This window comes from Bufo bufo, chromosome 1 (assembly GCF_905171765.1).
Source record: "Bufo bufo chromosome 1, aBufBuf1.1, whole genome shotgun sequence".
Lineage (NCBI taxonomy): Eukaryota > Metazoa > Chordata > Amphibia > Anura > Bufonidae > Bufo > Bufo bufo.
In genome coordinates, this window is record NC_053389.1 from 811,631,903 (window position 1) to 811,651,968 (window position 20,066).

General features: G+C 43.1%; 1 protein-coding gene across 1 annotated transcript in view; it reads right to left on the reverse strand.

Moving 5' to 3' along the window:
- Nucleotides 1–20,066, reverse strand: part of LOC120988949 — a 69,905-nt gene that overhangs the window by 19,098 nt on the left and 30,741 nt on the right. Inside the window, exons 9-10 of the mRNA XM_040416759.1 lie at nt 11,256–11,456; nt 3,131–3,212 (exon numbers count right to left, since the gene is read on the reverse strand). Coding sequence (XP_040272693.1) covers nt 3,131–3,212; nt 11,256–11,456 — 283 coding nt within the window. The remainder of the gene's footprint in view (nt 1–3,130; nt 3,213–11,255; nt 11,457–20,066) is intronic.

Here is a 20,066-nt window from a genome sequence, read left to right on the forward strand (position 1 = left end):
TATTAATTCACAAAGGGAAGAAAGGAAACCTACAAACTATATATAAAATTCTAGATGACCTGACTAACCACAATCCCTGAGATTGTGATGACCTGACTAACCACAATCCCTGAGAACGGGTCAAGATGACACATGAAAACCGCATGAGCGGTACCGCTCAGGTGTGGATAGGGTCACTAGAAGATCCACTACTGGTGCGTTACTAATGTCTTCTTACCCACATTTTATGCTCCTGACGTGCCACACATGGCGAAACGCGTCGAGCGATAGTGGGGGCAAACTCTTGCTTTTTATATGTTGCTTTGAATTGCGCTCACACTACAGCAGTGGTCTGTGTCAATCCAGCCCTCTGTAGTATGTGAGCAGCTGTGCAACCAAGCTTCTTTTTTTGCTCATACCCAGCCAGTTTAGTGTCCCTTGATTCGTGCTTGTAGGGTCGACACTCAGACATCTGGTTCACAACTGAACAGGTGTTTATTAGTAGGTCAGACCCTATGGGTAGATGTTTATCAATGGATTAGTTTGTTAAATTTAGTCCAGGGCCTACCAAGCTGGGTTTTCTTGAGCATAGCACCTTGTCCGTGCCACGGTGCACACTTTTGGTTGTATGAGCTCACCACGGCCGGCTCGCTCAGGTGTGGATAGGGTCACTAGAAAATCCAGTAGTGGATTTTCTAGTGACCCTATCCACACCTGAGCGGTACCACTCATGCGGTTTTCATGTGTCATCTTGACCCGTTCTCAGGGATTGTGGTTAGTCAGGTCATCTAGAATTTTATATATATTTTGTAGGTTTCCTTTCTTCCCTTTGTGAATTAATAAAGTATTAGTTTTTTATCTAATTTCTATAGCGTTCCGTACTTCAGTGATATAATTTTGATGGTGGAACGTGTACCCAATACCAGTTGTCAGTGATTTGCATATGGGTTTCACCCACAATTTGGCACATTCTCTGGTTCGGATACTTCCGGTATCCCTGAGGAGGAACATTTTTTGTCATCATTGTCTTCTATATGGCGGAAAATTCAAAATAACTTGATGAATATGGGCAACAAATATAAACGTGTGGCTGACAGGAAACGTATGAATGGTCCGGACCTAAGTGTGGGTGATTCTGTGTGGCTGTCCACAAGAAATATTAAGTTGAAGGTACCTTCTTGGAAGTTGGGTCCAAGGTTTATTGGTCCATATAAGATCACTGCCATTATTAATCCTGTAGCTTTTTGTCTTGAACTTCCTCAGGCTCTGAAAATCTTTGTTGAAGAGATATGTTGAACCTTTTAGTGTCGTCCCCCTTTCTACCCACTCCTGTCATGGTGTACGGCAGTTTGGAATTGCAGATCGCCAAGATTATTGACTCTCGAGTTCTCCGTAGATCTCTTCAGTATCTTGTTCACTGGAAGGGTTATGGACCAGAGGAGAGGATGTGGGTACCGGCATCTGACGTGAATGCCAGTCGTTTGGTCAAAGCCTTTCACAGGTCTCATCCGGATAAGGTTGTTCCTGGGTGCCCGAAGGTCACCCGTAGAAGGGGGGGTACTGTCACAGACGTTCCTGTGACAGGTGGCAGGAGATCGGTGAGACTGGCAACACGTGGTTTGATCTGACATGTTTTCTGTTTGGATCAAATGATGTCTGTGTTGTTTCTGGTGCTTACCGCACCTTCTTTCCCCAGGTGTGGCTATTATGGTCATTTAACCTTTCTATTTATTGTTGTTTCTCCCACAATGCTGTGCGGTTTATAGCTTCAAATTGAGTTGTGGATAGCTGTGTGTGGATCTCGGCTGAGTTCCTGGTGCTGCCATAGCCACTTAAAGTTAAGTGTTTTCTTTCCCTTTTGTATTTTGTTTGGGTTATTTTGTGTGTTGCATTTCCCTGTCATTTATATTAAGGCCTGATGGAGACTCCTGTTCGTCCTTCTGTCTCAGTCCTGACATTAGTACCAGGGTCCAATAGGGTGAGTTAGGACATTAGGTATTCCTGTGTATGAAATCACCTACCTCTGGGGTCTGTTCATATTGGTAGTTAGTCAGGACTTTGATTAGGGTTTTACTTGTAGATGTCCATCTCCTTTCCCTAGTTTCCAAGCCTTATTCCCTCACCCCTTTCCCTCCTATGTTCAGTGTGATGTTTCCCTCCCACACCCGAATGTGACCTTTGCATAGACCTACAGAGATGGCCAATATCTATCCCAGTTTTCCATTTGCCAGATTAATTTGTCTAATCTGAATGGACAATCCTTCTCCTCTGCACTGGTCCCTAGCTAATTGCAACTTAGGGGACATCTGCTTCCAGGACCAGCTGCTATCACCAGGCTAAACAGATAACCCACCCTTATTTCATGACAAGACAAAGGGTGTTTTACACAGATGATACATGACCTCCACCACCTCTCTTTATAGTCCACACTTTATAATAAGGGCAATTGAGCAGTAGATACCCCTCTATGATATCCTTTGTCTCTACCCTCTCCATAGGCATGAGCTGAGGGTAGAACAGAGATGGATGGAAACAGTGGCCCACCATAACTAGCCTTACCCATTAGGTAACAGTGTGTGGCTGGATTAGCCCTAATTTAATCTGTATAGGGGCAACCCAACAATCGGCCATCAAGGGAAGAGGGGTTGAGCAGATTTGATTGTTTTTTATAATGTCTAATCTTTTTTTCCCATCTGGGAGATGATCACTATGATGGCTTATGTATGACCTATTTACATTACTTAGCGAGACCATTATGACTTATAATAATCAAGTTAATCACAAGCCCGTTCCTGTGCTATGAGGACTCTGTAAACACTGCTTCATCTGTAGGCTGATATTTGAAACCTCTGTTGAGCGAGTCGTCGAGTGCTTAGTAGTGCTCTCCATGAGATCTTTGTATTAACTGGCACCAGAACACGGAAACATCTAATGTGCTGAAGTGGTAGCATTGCAAGCGGATTTATTATCTCCATAACAATACTCGTTACTTGATCTTAGCTGACTATTTCATTTTATGCAGTCATTGCACAATCTTTTCTGTGTGTCAAGGGGAAGAATGAAATGAAAAAAAAAAAATGTGCATCTGTGAACAATGGGGTGACGAGAAGAAGCATAGGCCAAAGGCAAACATCCCCCCCTATCATCTCACCAGTGTGTTTCCGCTTTTTGTTCACCGAGACATCTCTCTTCTGCCGGGGGGAGCAGAGCTGTGAGTCACAGAACTTTCTCACCTGTAATGTAAAGGTGACAGGAAATCATTTTCAACATCGCCATCCTGGTCAACCAGTTTTTAGGCTGACAACTAGCAGTAAGAATCTATTATTTGGTAGCCCTGAAAGCACGAGTCTTCGAGTCATCAGATCTCAGCAGGAAGGACCATCAGTTTTATGTTTATGACAATCTTCATACCCTAGATCCTTTTGCTCTTGGGAACATAAGACACTTCTTGCCGCAGTTTCCTCCTGCTTTCCTACCTTGAATGCATGCTTGTTCAGGAACGATCTACTGTCCATGAAGACCACCCAACTCTACCTCGATGGCAGATTTTGGATCAGGCATAGTGGACTTCAACGAATCCTCTTCTCCCACAGAAGATAAGCCGGTGCCAGAGGAGTCTGAAAGCAGCTTGTCTTCCTCTTCCGATTGAAACAAACGTTTTTGTTTTTTACTCCCTGCATTACCGAAGCACAGGTTTATTGGTTTCATTTTTATGGTGTTCCTTATGTGGTAAAACTGACCCATGCCTCATACAGAATCCAATTGCCCTACATTTCAAAGTGGGAAACAGACCTGGGCTCTACCTTAACTTATGACCAGTGGAAACAAACTTGGGATTCCACACAGAAAAGTGCCCAAAACACATTACTGTTAGAGACGTAGTTTAAAGTATTACTCCGCTGGTATTTAGTTCCATCCAGAATGGCCTACGCGCTACCGGGCTACTCCCTCAACAGTTTCAGGGGTTGTCAATCTACAGTTGACGTAATGCATATCTGGTGGGCCTGCCCTCGGGTGAAGTGACTTTAGATCAGAGTCTATAACCTTATTAACTCAGTAACGGGTTATAATGTCCGGAAGAACCCGTTTGAGGCATTGCTTAATAAGAGAATTCTGAGAATTGTTCGCACTCCTGACCGTGAATAGGTTTCTTTTTCTTTGCCACCAAACAAATGATTACCACGGCCTGGAAAAAACCCTCCCTGGTCAAAGAAAAATTGACCTCCATTTTAGCAGACCATCACGATCAATTATTAAAAATATGGACACCTTGGGTGGAATACTCCCTTCCTGAGCCTCCAAACAGACCATTACTGTCTATTTAAGAATTTACCTATACATGCTGGTGAGTGCTTAATCTGAGTCTGCCACCCTGGAAGAGATCCCTTCCCCCACCCCAACAGTTTGCCCAGCACCACCCCAAATTTTTGGGGAGATAAAACGATGAAAAAATTTAGTTTTGGCCATTTACATATTTTTTCCATTATGCTGTTTGCCGTATGGAATAAATATTTAAATATTTTGGGACATGGTGATGCCCATGATGTTTATTTTTTATTGTTTATCTTTAGGGTACTTTCACACTTGCGTTTTTGGATTCCGGCAGGCAGTTCCGTTGCCGGAACTGGCAATCTGTATGCAAACGAATACCATTTGTAGACAGATCCGGATCCGTCTCACAAATGCATTGCAATACAGCATCCGTCTCTCCGGTTGTCATCCGGAAAAACGGATCCGGTATTTATCTTTTTCACATTTTTAAAGGTCTGAGCATGCGCAGACAGCAAAACCGGATCCGTTTTTCTGGAAAACACTTGGGGCCGGATCCGACATTAATACATTTCAATGGAAAATCCGTCATTCCGGCAAGTGTTCCAGAATTTTGGACGGAGAAAATACTGCAGCATGCCGCAGTATTTTCTCCGTCCAAAAACCGTACAGAGACTGAACTGAAGACATCCTGATGCATCCTGAACGGATTGCTCTCCATTCAGAATTCATTCGCATAAAACTGATCAGTGTGAAAGTTCCCTTATTCTGCAGTAACGGGGGATGATTTGAATTTTCAGATATTTTTAATTTTTTGGAAATATTTTTCTAAACTTTTTTTTTAACTTTTTTTTATGCACCCAATGGCCTAACAACATACAATTATCAGATTGCCATTTCTATTTACCAATGGATTTAAGACATTGCTAAATAGAAAATTCTGTATATTCCAATATAGTGCCGCCCCCTTCAGGCCTACATTGGAATATACCTTGGAAAGGCCTAGTAGTCTCCAGCAGGCTCAGATCTTTCACAACGAATGAATAAGCGTGTGGGGGAGCCGTTCCAAGCCTGGAAACACAGTGCTTCTGGGTTTTCAGATCTCAGATGCTATGGTCACATTTGATGATGTCTACGATCGGCATTATCGCTGAATGCAGACATTAGTCCCAGGTTTCTGCTGTTTAAAACCACAGAAACCCGGCGGCTTTGTCACCCATTGCACTCTCGAGGGGACACCATTTTTACAGATACTCTGTACATGTACGGCAGAAGTTGGGAAATGGTTAATATAGGGCATCAATATTATATTGGTGCTACCGGCACCCCCACTGATTGCCAGTGTGAAAGGGCCCAGCGCTCTTTTTAAATTTTTGTCATGTTTATGTTTTAATTCATATTTTTTCATATTTATATTTTAATTAATTATTACATTTTTAAACATTTTCTTTCTAGTCCCATTAAGGACTGTTTAATTATTATTATTATTTTTTTTTTACTATAATGCATGCCTAAAATGTACCCTAAATTGAATGGTTATAGGATGGCCCTGGGGCCCTTTGTTAGGCCCTGCCTGTCACTATATAGAACTCCTAGCAGTCAGGCAATTCCCCATAGTTGTCATTAGATCGTTGTCTTTCAGAGATATAATGAGTTCAGAAAGTTTTCAGACCCTTTCGCTTTTTCACATTTTATGTTGCTCCTTAAACAATAAAAATAAAAACAATCAAGTTTTCTCCGTCAATCTGCCATAATGAGAAAGTGAAAACTGAATTTTCAAAATTTTTGCTAATTCATTAACCCTTAGGCTCCCAGCGCTGTACATATGTGGTGGGTCTTTAAACATGGCCACTGCTTGCACATGCATCGGTCGCCATAGCCGACGAGTCTCTGCGGAGGCCCGCGGCTCATGTGTGCGACCGGCAATAATGCCTACCGTAAGCATTTAATCCTTTAGATGCTGTGGTCAAGAGCGGTCATGGCATCTGAATAGCGAAAAACCCAGAAGTGCACACTTCTGGGTTAAAACCGGCTCCCCCGAGCGGAGAACGGGGAACCCGGTCCTTCTGTCTAATACGCTGAGTCTCTCTGAAGAGACCCAGCCTATCAGACCTGCAGTTCTTATATTGGCCTGCAGGTGGCAGGCCAATATAGGATAACAGCAAATTCAGCTTGTACTATAGTTCTATGGAACTACAGTATAAACAAAAAATAATAATCTAACTAGTCAGTATTGTAGACTCCTAGAGGGGCTAAAAAAAAAGTAAAAAATGTTCAAAAATATAAAAAAAATTAAAAATTTTAATAACCCCCCTTTTGCTAGAATAAAAATATAAATACATAAACAATAAAAAAAATATAAACATCATGGGCATTGCTGTGTCCAAAAATGCCCGTACTATTAAAATATAAAAATATTTATCCCATATGGCAAATGGCATAACGGGAAAAAAAATCAAACTGGCCGATTCACCTTTTTTCATTGCTTCACGTACCCAACAAAATTAAATGAAATGTGATCAAAAAGTGGTATCAAAAAAACCACAGTATTAAAACACAAGCAAAACCACACATACGGTATGTGGTATCGTTGTAATCATACAGACCCAGAGAATGAAGGGCACAGGTCAGTTGTGGAGAAATTGTTTTTTTTTCCCAGTTCCACCCCATTTACATTTTTTTTCCCTGCTTCCCACTACATTGTATGCCATATTAAATGGTGGCATTAGAAAGTACAACTTAGTCCGCAAAATAAAAACCTTCATACGGCTATGTGAACGGAAAAATAAAAAAGTTATGGCTCCGGGAAGAAAGGGAAGAAAAATAAAAAAGGAAAAAAACCTTCCAAGGGGTTAAAAGGAGAAACTAACATTTCTCATGGACATACATATTCAGACACTTGACATTTAGCTCTGAGGCCTCCCATTCCTGTGGATCACCTTTGAGATATTTCTACACCTTGATTGGAGTCTTCTGTGGTAAATTTAGTTGACTGGACGTGATTTGGAAAGACACAGCCCTGTCTACATAACGTCTCACTACTGACAATGCATCAGAGCAAAAACCAAGCCATGAGGAGGAAAGAACTGCCTGTAGAGCTCAGAGACAGGATTGTGTGGAGGCCCTGATCTGGAGAAGGGGACAAACATATTATGCTGCACTAAAAGTTCCCAAGAGCTCAGAGGCCTCCATAATTCTTAAATGGAATAAGTTTGGAACGACCAGGACTCTTCCTAGAGCTGGACACCCCATAAAACTAAATAATCGGGGGAGAAGGGCCTTAGTAAGAAAGGTGACTAAGAACTCAATAGTCACACTGACTGAGCTCCAAAGATCCTGCATGCAGATGGAAGAAACCTTCAGAAGGTCAACCTTCAATGCAGCCTCCAGCAATCTGGCATTTATGGAAGAGTGGCCAAAAAGAAGTCTATCCTCTGTGAAACACACATAAAGCCTGTCTAGAGTTTGCAAAAAAACACTTAAAGGACTGGGAAAAATAAGATTCTTTGGTCTGATGAAACTAAGATACAAATTGTTTGGCCTTAATTCTAAGCATCATGTCTGTAGGAAACCAGGCACTGCTTATCACCTGCCTAATACCATGCCCCCAGTGAAGCATGTTGGTGGCAGCATCATGCTGTGGGGGTGTTTTTCAGTGGCTGGGACAGGGAGACTGGTTGGCCTGTTGAAGGAAAGCTGAATGGACAGAGATATACAGTACTTAATGAAAACCTGATCCAGAGTGCTCCGGACCTTAGACTGGGCCGAAGGTTAACCTTCCAACAAGACAATGCCCCTAAGCACACAGCCAGGACAACACAGGAGAGGCATAGGGACTACTCTAAAGGTCCTTGAGTGGCCCAGCCAGAGCCCTGACTTAAACCCAATTGAATATCTTTGGAGACCTGAAAATAACTGTCCACCAACGGCCCCTATCCAACCTGACAGAGCTTGAGAGGATCTTCAAAGAAAAATGGCAGAAAATCCTCAAATCTAGGTGCACACCTTGTGGCATCATCCCCAAGCAGGCACTGCCAAAGGTGCTTCAACTAAGTCCTGACTAAAGGGTCTGAAGACTTATGTCAATCCAAGATCTTAGTCTTTTGTTTTCAATAGATTAATAAAGATTTGGAACATTCTGTTTTCGCTGTCTCATTATGAGGGGAAACGTATAGCACAAAAAGCAAGATAACAAAATGTGAAAAAAGTGAAGGGGTCTGGAGACTTTCAGAATGCACTATTTCGGTAATGCCACATGGACCTAATACACTGTGCCGGGTAGACCCCAAAATAAATTCAAACCCCTAAATGAATCCAATTCCGAAAATTAGTTCAGACTCCAGACCGGATACCAAAATTAATTTAAACCCCAGAACAAACCCCCTAAAAATAAATCAATTATGAGCACAGATTATACCAAAAATAATCAATTCAGACCAATGGATCAAGGGATCCTTCTTACAAGTAGGGAAAGTGGAGAACCCCATTAAGGGGTTAATAATATGATATATCAAATTGAAAATAAAATATTAAGAATTTTATGAATATCGTACATTTATAATTTTAATGATTTCTTTTTTTTTCTATTTTTTGTTTTTCCTGTTTATTGTTTTTGTACTTATTACTGTTCTTTTTGTTGTTTCCCCAATATTATATTACATCTAATAATAATTTTATATTATTTGAATACATTACGCCTGTTTTTATTATTTTTATTTTTGTGGTTATTACTTTTCTTTTTATTACATCAATCTTATGTATCATATTACATCTAGTATAAATTTTATATTATTTAACCACTTTACTACCGCTGCACGACTTTCTACGTATAAAAGCGTCGGGTTACATGGCGATCTGCCGCCACAGATCGCTGTGACCGCGTTGTCATTAGACAGTGGCCGTGGCCAGCTGGAGCCGTGTGCTTGTAATACACGCTTGTAGCACTCTGCTACAAGTGTGTCTTACGTTCAGGAAGTTGAAAGCTGGCAGGGAGCGCTATTTCTTGTGTAAGAAACAGCTGGCTTTAAAATGAAATGTCAGCCTGCAAGCTGGGAATTAACCTCTTCCTGCCTTGACGGTGGCAGAAAGGGGTTAATTCACTTTAAAAAAGTAAATGAAAAATAAAGAAATAATTTTAAAAAATGTATAAAATAAAAAATTAAAAGATTTAAAAGCTATAGCAATAGTTACTAGTATTAGCAATAGTAATTCGCCTACGTACACACCCATACAAACAATCCTGCCCCTTTTTTGTTCATAAAAAAATAAAAAATAAAATATTTATTTATTATATTTATTAGTTTTAGTAATAGTATAGTGGAATTTGTATGTGTAAAATATACAAACATACACACACTTGTTTATTTAAAAAATCTAGGTATTTGTTTTAGCTATATTTAGTATAGCAGGGTATTTTTTTCTGTGTAAAATATACAAACGCACGTAAAAATTTAAAAAAAAACCCAAAAAAAACCTCTTAAAATGTCTAAATTTCCCCAAGATGAATACCTTAGGCGAATAACATTAAAAAAAAAAAGTCACTTTCAAGGGGCTTGTAGCGTTTTGGCGCTGTGCAAATTTTTTTCTGGCAGTAAGGTGCTATAGAACCAGCGATAGAAATATAGGCAAAATGCGCTCCAGTCTTTTGAAGTCTTGCGGCGAGCCCAGCCTGTAGATACATTCCATGAAGAGCGCTTACTTATTTTCAAAGTACAATAGTACGGTAATGATTTTAGAAATGTTTTGTCTTGAAACCTTTTGTAATAGTTAGAAAAATTGATAATTCATAATTTTCAGTTTTTCCTGAATTTTTTAAAATATTATATCCATCATCTAATGGCACAAAAGAAAGGTCTAAGGTGTCCCGAGAGAAAATGATATCAAATACATGTAGGCTGGCTCCGACATGAATCGGTTATTTGCAGTTAGGGTACTTTCACACTTGCGTTGTTCGATTCCGGCAGGCAGTTCCGTTGCCTGATCAGGCAAACTGTAGGCAAAGGCATGTCCTTTTTTCGGAGTGATCAGGATCCTGATCAGTCAGAAAAATGCATTGCAATACCGGATCCATTTTTCCGGTGTCATCAGGCAAAACTGATCCGGTATTTATTTTCTTCACATTTTTAAAGGTCTGCGTATGCGCAGACCGGAATACGAAATCCGTCAATGCAGCAGTTTGAATGCCGGATCCGGCACGAATACATTCCTATGTAAAAAAAATGACGGCATTCAGGCAAGTGTTCAGTTATTTTGGCCGGAAATAAAACCGTAGCATGCTGCGGTATTATCTCCGTCCTGAACAGTCAAAAAGACTGAACTGAAGACGTCCTGATGCATCCTGTACGGATTAGTCTCCATTCAGAATGCATGGGGATATGTCTGATCAGTTCTTTTCCGGTATAGAGCCCCTGTGACGGAACGCAGTGCCGGAAAAGAAAAAAACGCTAGTGTGAAAGTACCCTAACTGATCAAAATATCTGAAGTGTGAACGAAGCCTAATCTGTATGTAGTTTATTCCAATTAAGTAGCACAAGTTAATATTTGCTCAAGATGACCTATAAAACACAAATAGATTACTTTACAGCCAGTTCTGTGGTAATATTAGATCATTGAGGTATATAATTTGCACTGTGGCCCTGGCAGTCAGGGGCGTAACTATAATTCATGGGGCCCCATAGCAAAATAAGATGGGACCCCCCCCCTACCAAAATTAAAACAGCAGCATAAGTAGCAAGACTTATAGATATGTATCATAGCACAATATAGCAGAAAACCCACGTTATAGCAAAAAGACACCATATTATTATTCCCCACAAAAAGGTACAATGTTCTTGACCTATTTGGACCCCCTCAACCTCAGGGGCCCATATCAAGAGCTATGGCTATAGTTATGCCCAGTCATTGTTAGATGCATGGATCAGCAGCACACAAAAAGTGGCCAGAAGAGTTCTGAAGAGCGGTCAACCCTCTAAGCGGGACATTAGAAGATCCTACATGAAGGCACTTACCTCCCCCTTGGACTGCTCCTTACTCTTCTGAAATACAGAAAGTTCTCTCTGCAAGTTCCCAAGATGAATGGACTGGTAGACCAATGCAATTAGGCAAAGAAGGACACCCAACCAAGATCCTGTCCCACCCCACATGCCCCGTGCCAGACTTGGAACCACGTTGACTGTCATGGTATGAGCCATGGCGTTCCTTGCAACCAACTGGGCAAAGGCAGGAGGTTATTCAGAAAGCAGGGCGTAACAGCGACTGTATAGGATTAATCCGGTGAAAAATCTTGGAAAAATTGGTGGAAAATGTTCCCTGGAGAAGACAGTCCTGCAAGCTGGTATGAAAGTGGCTCCGATGGATTGTGCCGGAGACAACGAAAGAAGAGAAACAAAACCGAGCCAAAAAAGGGAACGTCAGTAATTGAACAATGAAACTGAAAGTGGCAAGGGAATAACTGAAATTATAGAGAGAGAGAGAGAGAGAGAGGGAGAGATGTCCAGGAAAGAGACTGCCTAAGAGAGAGTCATGTATATTACTGCTATAAACACGAGATGCTCGGGAGAGCTGACCAGCCAGCCAAACAGTAGTGACTATGGATAGGTCAAAGACATTTCGTAATCCCCCCCGCCCGCCCGCCCCCGGGAATCTCTGATTATAATCTCTCATTAAAGTGGTACGGTCAGGTTAATCATCCTTCCCCGTCAATAAATCCATAAAACCCCTGGACAGCAATGAGTTAAATGACTCACCAGGAAAATCCTAATATGCAAAGCAGGTAATAATTTTTTTTTCTTGTGAAATGCCAAGTTGTGTCCAAGACTTCTTGTCCTGCCAAAAGATCGGTCACAACTGACTGAAGTAAGGACGCAAGAGTTTACGTCCATTCCGTGGAGTGCCAGCTCTGAGTACAAGCATCTCAGGCAAAGATGGATGAGGCCCCAGCGTCACGAAGTGATTCTTACAATATTTTTTAAGATTTTTGAACTATATTTGTAAATTTTTTTATCTGTTTGATCCACAGGTGAACAGGATGATGATTATTATTATTAGGCTTAGTTTCGAATTCAAAAATGTTATTTTACAAACCTGAGCCATTAAGACTGGTCAACTTAGGCCTTTTTCACACGGGCGTCACGTGTGAGGGCCGGATAGGATGCAGGTGCATCGCGGGAAAATGTTTCCGCGCGAGTGCAAAATATTTTAATGCGTTTTGCACGCGCGTGAGAAAAATTGGCATGTTTGGTACCCAAACCCGAACTTCTTCACAGACGTTCGGGTTTGGGTTAGGTGTGTAGCTTTTATTATTTTCCCTTCTAACATGGTTATAAGGGAAAATAATAGCATTCTGAATACAGAATGCTTAGTAGGTGGTCAATTGAGGGTTAAAAAATAAAAAATAATTTAACTCACCTTCTCCTCTTGATCGCGTAGCTGCCGCTCTCTTCTTACTTCTTTAATCATGAGCTGCCGGCTAAAGGACCTGTGGTGACCACATCACATGGTCCAATCACATGGTCCATCACCGTGGTGATGGACCATGTGATTGGACCATGTGATCTGGCGTCACCACAGGTCCTTTTCTTGCACACAGCTAAGAAGAAGACAGAAGAGAAGCCGGCTGCCCGAGCAAGTGGATTAAGGTGAGCTAAATTATTATTATTTTTTTTTAACCCCTCCAGCGCTATTTTACTATGCATTCTGTATTCATGTTATAAGGGAAAATAATACAATCTACAGAACACCGATCCCAAGCCCAAACTTCTGTGAAGAAGTTCGGGTTTGGGTACCAAACATGACGATTTTTCTCACGCGCGTGCAAAACGCATTACAATGTTTTGCACTCGCGCGAAAAAATCGTGCATGTTCCCGCAACGCACCCGCACCTTTTCCTGCAACGCCCGTGTGAACTCAGCCTTAGGTCCGGATGCGTTCAGGGAAACTCGCACCATTTTGCAAGCAAGTTCAGTCAGTTTTGTCTGCGATTGCGTTCAGTTGTTCAGTTTTTTTCCACGCGAGTGCAATGCGTTTTGATGCGTTTTTCACGCGCGTGATAAAAAACGGAAGGTTTACAAACAACATCTCCTAGCAACCATCAGTGAAAAATGCATCGCATCCGCACTTGCTTGCGGATGCAATGCGTTTTTCACTGAAGCCCCATTCACTTCTATGGGGCCAGGGCTGCATGAAAAAGGCAAAATATAGAACATGCTACGTTTTTCACGTAATGCAGAACTGATGCATTGAAATTAATGGGTCAGGACTCAGTGCGGGTGGCTATGCGTTCACATCACGCATTGCACCCACGCGGAAAACTCGCTCGTGTGAAAGGGGCCTTAGGTTGCTGAAGCTGGCATCTCAACTGGTCCCATAAATGCTGGATTGGTGATAAATCTGGTGACCGGGCAGCCAAGGAAGCGTTGTAATCTGGTGGAGACATTCCTGGGAAACCCTTGCTGTGTGTGGATGAGCATTATCCTGCTAAACGATGCCAGGTTGAAGTTCTACCATGAGAGGATCACACGTGGCGGCAGGATGTCCTCCACATATCGCTGAGCTGTTAGTGTCCCTCATATCACTACTAGGGGTGACCGACTATCATATGTGATGGCTCCGCAGATCATCACACCAGCAGTTGGGGCAGTGTGTCCTCCACAGCAAAGGCAGTGCTCACCACCAGGCCTCCATCCTCGAACTGGACCGTCATCAGATTACAAACCTAATTTGGATTTGTTGCTGAAGACAATTTGGTTCCAGTCCCTGGTAGTCTATTAGCCCAGCAACCCATACCTGAGATTCTGTCCCCACACGCAGGTACGGGCTTCTTCACTCGCTGCTGCAGGCCATGCTGACAGGTGCGGGCAGCGGGGTTGTTAGCTGTGGTCTGCATTCCTGCCACCAGGAGGCTCAGTTCCTTGTGTGTATTTAGGGTGTGTGCGGGCGTGTCTCTCCACCCTCTGTGAGGCAGACTGCGCACGCCTCCCATCTTCCCCAGCCTATGGCCTGCCTGCAGGAGGTATTTGAAGGCTCCTCTTTTACAGGAAGGCGCCGGAGCAACTTAGGTACCTAGCTAGTCTAGTTTCCTGTTTGAGTGAAGGTGTTCTGTTGGTTCTTGTCATTCTGTGTACCGGACTTCGGATTATGTTTTACGGACTTTGCTTGATTGACGCCTGCCCTGACCCTGATCTACGTTTACGGACTTTGCCTGACTGCCGCCTGCCCTGACTTCTGCCTTCGTACCCTGACTACGCCTCCGTCTGATCAGCCTCTGACCTCCCAGCATCCACTGGGTGTATTGTGTCACCTGGAGGTCAAAGTCTCTCCTCACCATCAGAGGTATCGGGTGAAGAATGAGGGGTTTTCCTCAGACATTGTCCTCAGAGGGAGTTGGGGCAGCGGGATTCCACCCACTGGTCATAACACAGTCCAGGTTTCTCGTTCACAACACACGAGCAAATAGTGTTGAGCTAATCGAAGCATCCGAAGTGGACTTCGATACAAATTTCAGGAAAAATTTGATTCTCTGCAAAGCTGAATTTCCTCATGCTTCATGGTAAAGAATAAATTTTTCCTGAAATGGCAGTAAAAACAAAAAAATGCATACCTCATACATTTGCACGCGTAGAGGTCGCTGCGGCTATCTTAATTGAATACACTGTGCAAAATCTCACGATTGCCGCCGCGGCCTCTATGCTATCGAATAGAGAAAGTGAGTATTTTTAATTTTTTTTACCAGATTAACTCCTGAAAGCCCTCAATGTTAACCTCAGCGATGAATGCAGCATCTGAGGGGTTCAATGACGGAGGGGTGGTGCAATCGCTGTTCCCCGTCATAGCACCCTCTACATCCAAAGAAATGCACTTCGCGACAAAGTAATTAGTCACGAACCAAATTTCTTTGTGAAATTTGGCGAAGCAGCCAAATTTTATTTTCCATAACTGGGTCAAACAATCCTCTCTACTGGTGGTCTGTCTGGGCCGTCCAGAGCCTGTTCACCGCGTGCCCGTGCCTCCATGTATCCCCTGTTCCCAACACCTCCTCACAGTTGGGACAGAGCGGCCTGGATGGTGGGCAGTTCATTGAAATGATCATCCTGCTTCTCTCAGTCCAGTGATGCGCCCCCATCTCAGTGTCTGTCAACTGGGCAAAATGTCTTCGAGTCCGTCGTAGAGGCATGTCTAGCAGTCAACGATCTCTTACCAAGAGGTCCACTACCCAAGGTAAGGCATGAATGTGGTCAACTTTGAGATTGCATTCTGTACTTTGAAATAATCAGTAGTAATACATTTCCGATTGTGATGGATAATGTACCATTCAATTGTTTCCTCCTTCCGCCGTACCCGTGATGTGGCACACAGGTTAGCAATACATAGCCTCTGGCAGCAATTTACATCCCGCAATCATCTCCTCTTTATGGGGATTAGCGATCGATACTGCGATCACTCATCCCCATACAGATTTTTTTTGTTTGCTGGGGGCACATCCCTGTTCATACAGGGCAATCTGCTGATAGCTGATGATTTTATGTACCGCATACAATATGTGATCACCCAATAATCAAGCTTTTTCTCAGGTGATTGCTGGCATATTTATATGGAGCGGTTATCAGGAACAAGTGTTCGAACAAATGCTCATCCCCAAGAATTGCCTCGATCCTCGGGCCTCCGTATAATGGCCTTTAGGCTCTAATTGGTACTAAGGCATCCTATATACCCCTTGATGATTCACTTAACAAGATGACACATGCTTTCCAGAATAGCAAAGTAGGGTGAAACGCTGGAGAAAAACCAGCTGCTGTCTGCAAGAGAACTGCTGCTTGGCTGACAAATAGTAAGACAACCGCAAAGGTTAGAAAAACTTTTATCAATGTCTTGAGGTGTCCAAGTCCAGAACTCAAGTCACTTGCCATATTGCCAGCATTACCCTCATTGCTAGCACTTAATTGAGAATAAATCTGGGGAGAGGATTAAGGCCCCTTTCACACGAGCGAGTTTTCCGCGCGGGTGCAATGCGTGACGTGAACGCATAGCCACCCGCACTGAATCCGGACCCATTCATTTCTATGGTGCTGTGTACATGAGCGTTGTTTTTCACGCATCAGTTCTGCGTTGCGTCAAAATCGCAGCATGTTCTATATTCAGCGTTTTTCTCCATAGAAATGAATGGGGCTGCGTGGAAAAATGCATTGCATCCGCAAGCAAGTGCGGGTGCGATGCATTTTTCACTGATGGTTGCTAAGAGATGTTGTTTGTAAACCTTTAGTTTTTTATCACGCGCGTGAAAAACGCATCAAAACGCATCGCACCCGAGCGGAAAAAACTGAACGCAATCGCAGACAAAACTGACTGAACTTGCTTGCAAAACGGTGCGAGTTTCACTGAACGCACCCTGAACGCATCCGGACCTAATCCGGCACGCTCGTGTGAAAGAGGCCTAGACTTTTTGAACTATAGAGTGGCAGCTGTAGTTCAATGCAGTGACTTTATACAATGTTGTATACTGCAGTTATCATTTGACTGTTAAACTAAATTAAAAATGTACAAAAGGTATAGGTGCAGCTCCAGCCTTAGGCTAGGGCTGCATGGAGACCTTATTTAGCACTACAGATTGATTTTAATACATGACAGCTGCAGTACACAAAATTGCATACAAAGCAACGTAAACCTGCTGCAGTCTGCAAGAGAACTCCAACTTTGCAGAATATTGGTTTTCCAAAAAGACCTAAAGACAAAGCTAAACAGGCATGATTTAGCAAATAGTCCGATTTACTTAAAGGGGTTGTCTCATCTCAGACAATGGGGGCATATTGCTAGGATATGCCCCCATTTTCTTATAGGTGCGGATTTCACCACCTATATCGGAAACAGAACCCCGCAAAGTGGTGGCTGGAGGTCTCCAGTCCGGCCACCACCAAACCAAGCCAGCGCTTAGGTATTTTCGGAGGCCCCATAGAAAATAAATAGAGGGCGGCTGCACAGTGCGCCCTCCACCACTTTCAGTGCTCCGTTCTTGATATAGGTGCAAGACCCAGAGGTTTACCCGCACCTATAAGACAATGGGGGCATATCCTAGCGATATGCCCCCATTGTCCGTGATGAGACAACCCCCTTAAGAATGTGTGGGTGAACGTGAAGATACATTAGCTGTGCATTCACAGTACCTATGCCAGAGCTTCGAAAGTTTTATTGTATATGTCTGAGGGTCTGTTCACATGCTGCAGTCAGATTGCAGTTTGCTGCAGGGAATTCTGCAAAATTGCGACAGAATGCAGCTCCTCTGAAGCAATTTTGCAAATAATCAGAAAAAATTTCGATTTAATCACACCTTGTGAATAAAGCCTAAAGATGATGGAGATGTATTCAAACAAATCTTGGTTATCACATTGAATCCAGGTTAATACTTACTTGGAGGGTGTACACACTTATGCATTTGATCATTGTAATGAATTAATTTGTGTTGCACATAGACATCAAGTGGGATTGGAAAAACATGGCTGCTTTCTTCTAGAAATAACTGCCCATAGGTTGTGCCAACTTACCACTGACGTAAATGGGACTGAGTTCTGTGGAAAGGTGTGGTGTTTTTTTTTAAGCAGCTGTGTTTTTCTAATCACAGGCAGGAGTAGCTGAGCAGATTAATATATAATTTTGTTGGAAAAGAATCAGTATACATTGTCATTTGTCCATATATTCTGGTTTAGGAGTCCAGTGGGTGGTCCTACTCAGAGACTGACAGTTATCCAGTGGGTGGTCCTACTCAGAGACTGACAGTTATCCAGTGGGTGGTCCTACTCAGAGACTGACAGTTATCCAGTGGGTGGTCCTACTCAGAGACTGACAGTTCTCTGTATACAGGCTGTCTATAGCAATGTAGCCATGGCAAGCCTGTCAATTGATGCCTGGCCTCCTCAGGGATTGGGTGGGCATAGCTTCTGTGTCCATGCTATCACCATGATGTAATTTGTATGCCATTTAGGCTTAATGCAAGTCAGTCCATGACAAACGGTTACAACATGGTGGCTTAAGGGGTTCTCTGGGAATTAATAAAATGAAAATACTTAAATATTACTTTATTATAAATATATTCCTAAGTACCTATCATTAGTTATCATGGCTCGTTTTGTCTAGAGAGCAATCATAAGGGGAGATAAAATGGCCGCAGCCCTATAACTACACACAAAACCTGTCCTAATCACACAATAAGTTACTTCACAACACTGAGCTAAAGAGCTGCCTTATCCTCCTTTCTGCTCTGCTTGTCAGGGATTATGATCCTAGATACAGTTTGTGGCGGAACCCGCCTCGCCACTGGGCATTGGAGAGGCCTGGCTGCCCGCCTCCTACCTGCTGACTATGGCCCCTGGTGATTTGGTACGTTTGAATGCAATATTTAGGCATGTGGTATTTTATATTGCTGCTACTGGCCCTTTAATGGCCATGTTATGACTTTTAGGAACAATGCCCCTTTAAGACTGTGTAGCAGATTGCATTCAGGCTGTCTTAAATATTATGTATGTTATTATGTGTTCGGTTAAATTGTATATGTGCATGCCAGGGTTCAAGTTAGTCCATTACGTTTGGTAATTGTATTTTGTGGATTGCGTCTGAGACAATGCTTATTGTGGTGGTTAATTACATCTCAGACAATGCTCATTGTGTTTTGTTTATTGCGTTACAGATAGAGGGAAGGGGATTTTGTGTACAATTGCTGGGAAGGTTTAAATACTGTAGATACATATGATTGGCTGTTTTTGCAGAGCCTGTGGGTGGTACCTTGTTGGAAGATGTGTATAAATCAATGCTTGTGTTAAAATAAAGGGAGTTCCGGTTTTAACTCTCAAGGTGAAGTGTCGTCTCATTCTTGGGGGAGGATTTATTGCATGCTGTCCCAGTTTGACTGCTAGGAGTGAAAACCTATTCGTATGGTTCCTATTCAACTGCCCACAGCATTCATATGCTTGAAGAGGATTCATATGCTTCTTCGGTTCGGTGATTGTGGTGTCTGCCAGAGTGCTTGGAAACCTCAGGAAAACGCTAGGCGCCACCGTAAACGGAGGTACTCAGTCGGGGTGCCAGGTGATCCGTTACATTGGTGGCAAGCAGTGGGATGGCGTCCTGGTGTGAGAGGAACAACACCCTGGAGACACAGGAATTATTATGGAGCGGCATAGAACCAGCAAGTCCCTGGACAACGCTCGAGGTAGAAAAAGAATGGAACCGGAGGTTACAGAACCTCTTGGCACCACTGGTCAAGCCAATAGGAGATTCAACCAGGTTGGACTGCAGAGAGAGCGCCCGACAAGAGATGTGGGAAGAAACCCTAGAAAGTGTCCAGCGTTGGCGAGGTGAGCGTCTTCCCAGCAAGGAGCAGCGGTTACAAGCCAGAGTGGCCCTACGGATACCTATGCTGGGAGAACAGGCCCAGGAGGAATTGGTGAGGCAACTTAATTCACTGGCATGGAGGGAACTGGGTCTCGATGATGCATACCAAGCGCTACGTTGGTACGCGGTTCAGCGGGTTCCCGGAATGGCCAAATTTGACAAACCCGAGGGCATGGATTATAATGGCCCTGGCTTATTATGGGGGGCCTTTGCAGAACCGGAATTTGGGAGTGCGGCAGAGTCACGGCTTTGGGACATTTTTGACTATAGAGAGGCCGTGCTGGATCTCCCTATGGCCGAAGACCTAAGGCCAGACCTGATTGAACTGGCTGTCCAGGAATGGGAACTGGAGCAGGATTACCAGCACCTGGTCAGCTCCAGTCAGTCACCCTATACCCTGCAAGTACCACCAGAGCAGTGGGAGATCAAACAGAATTATGCGG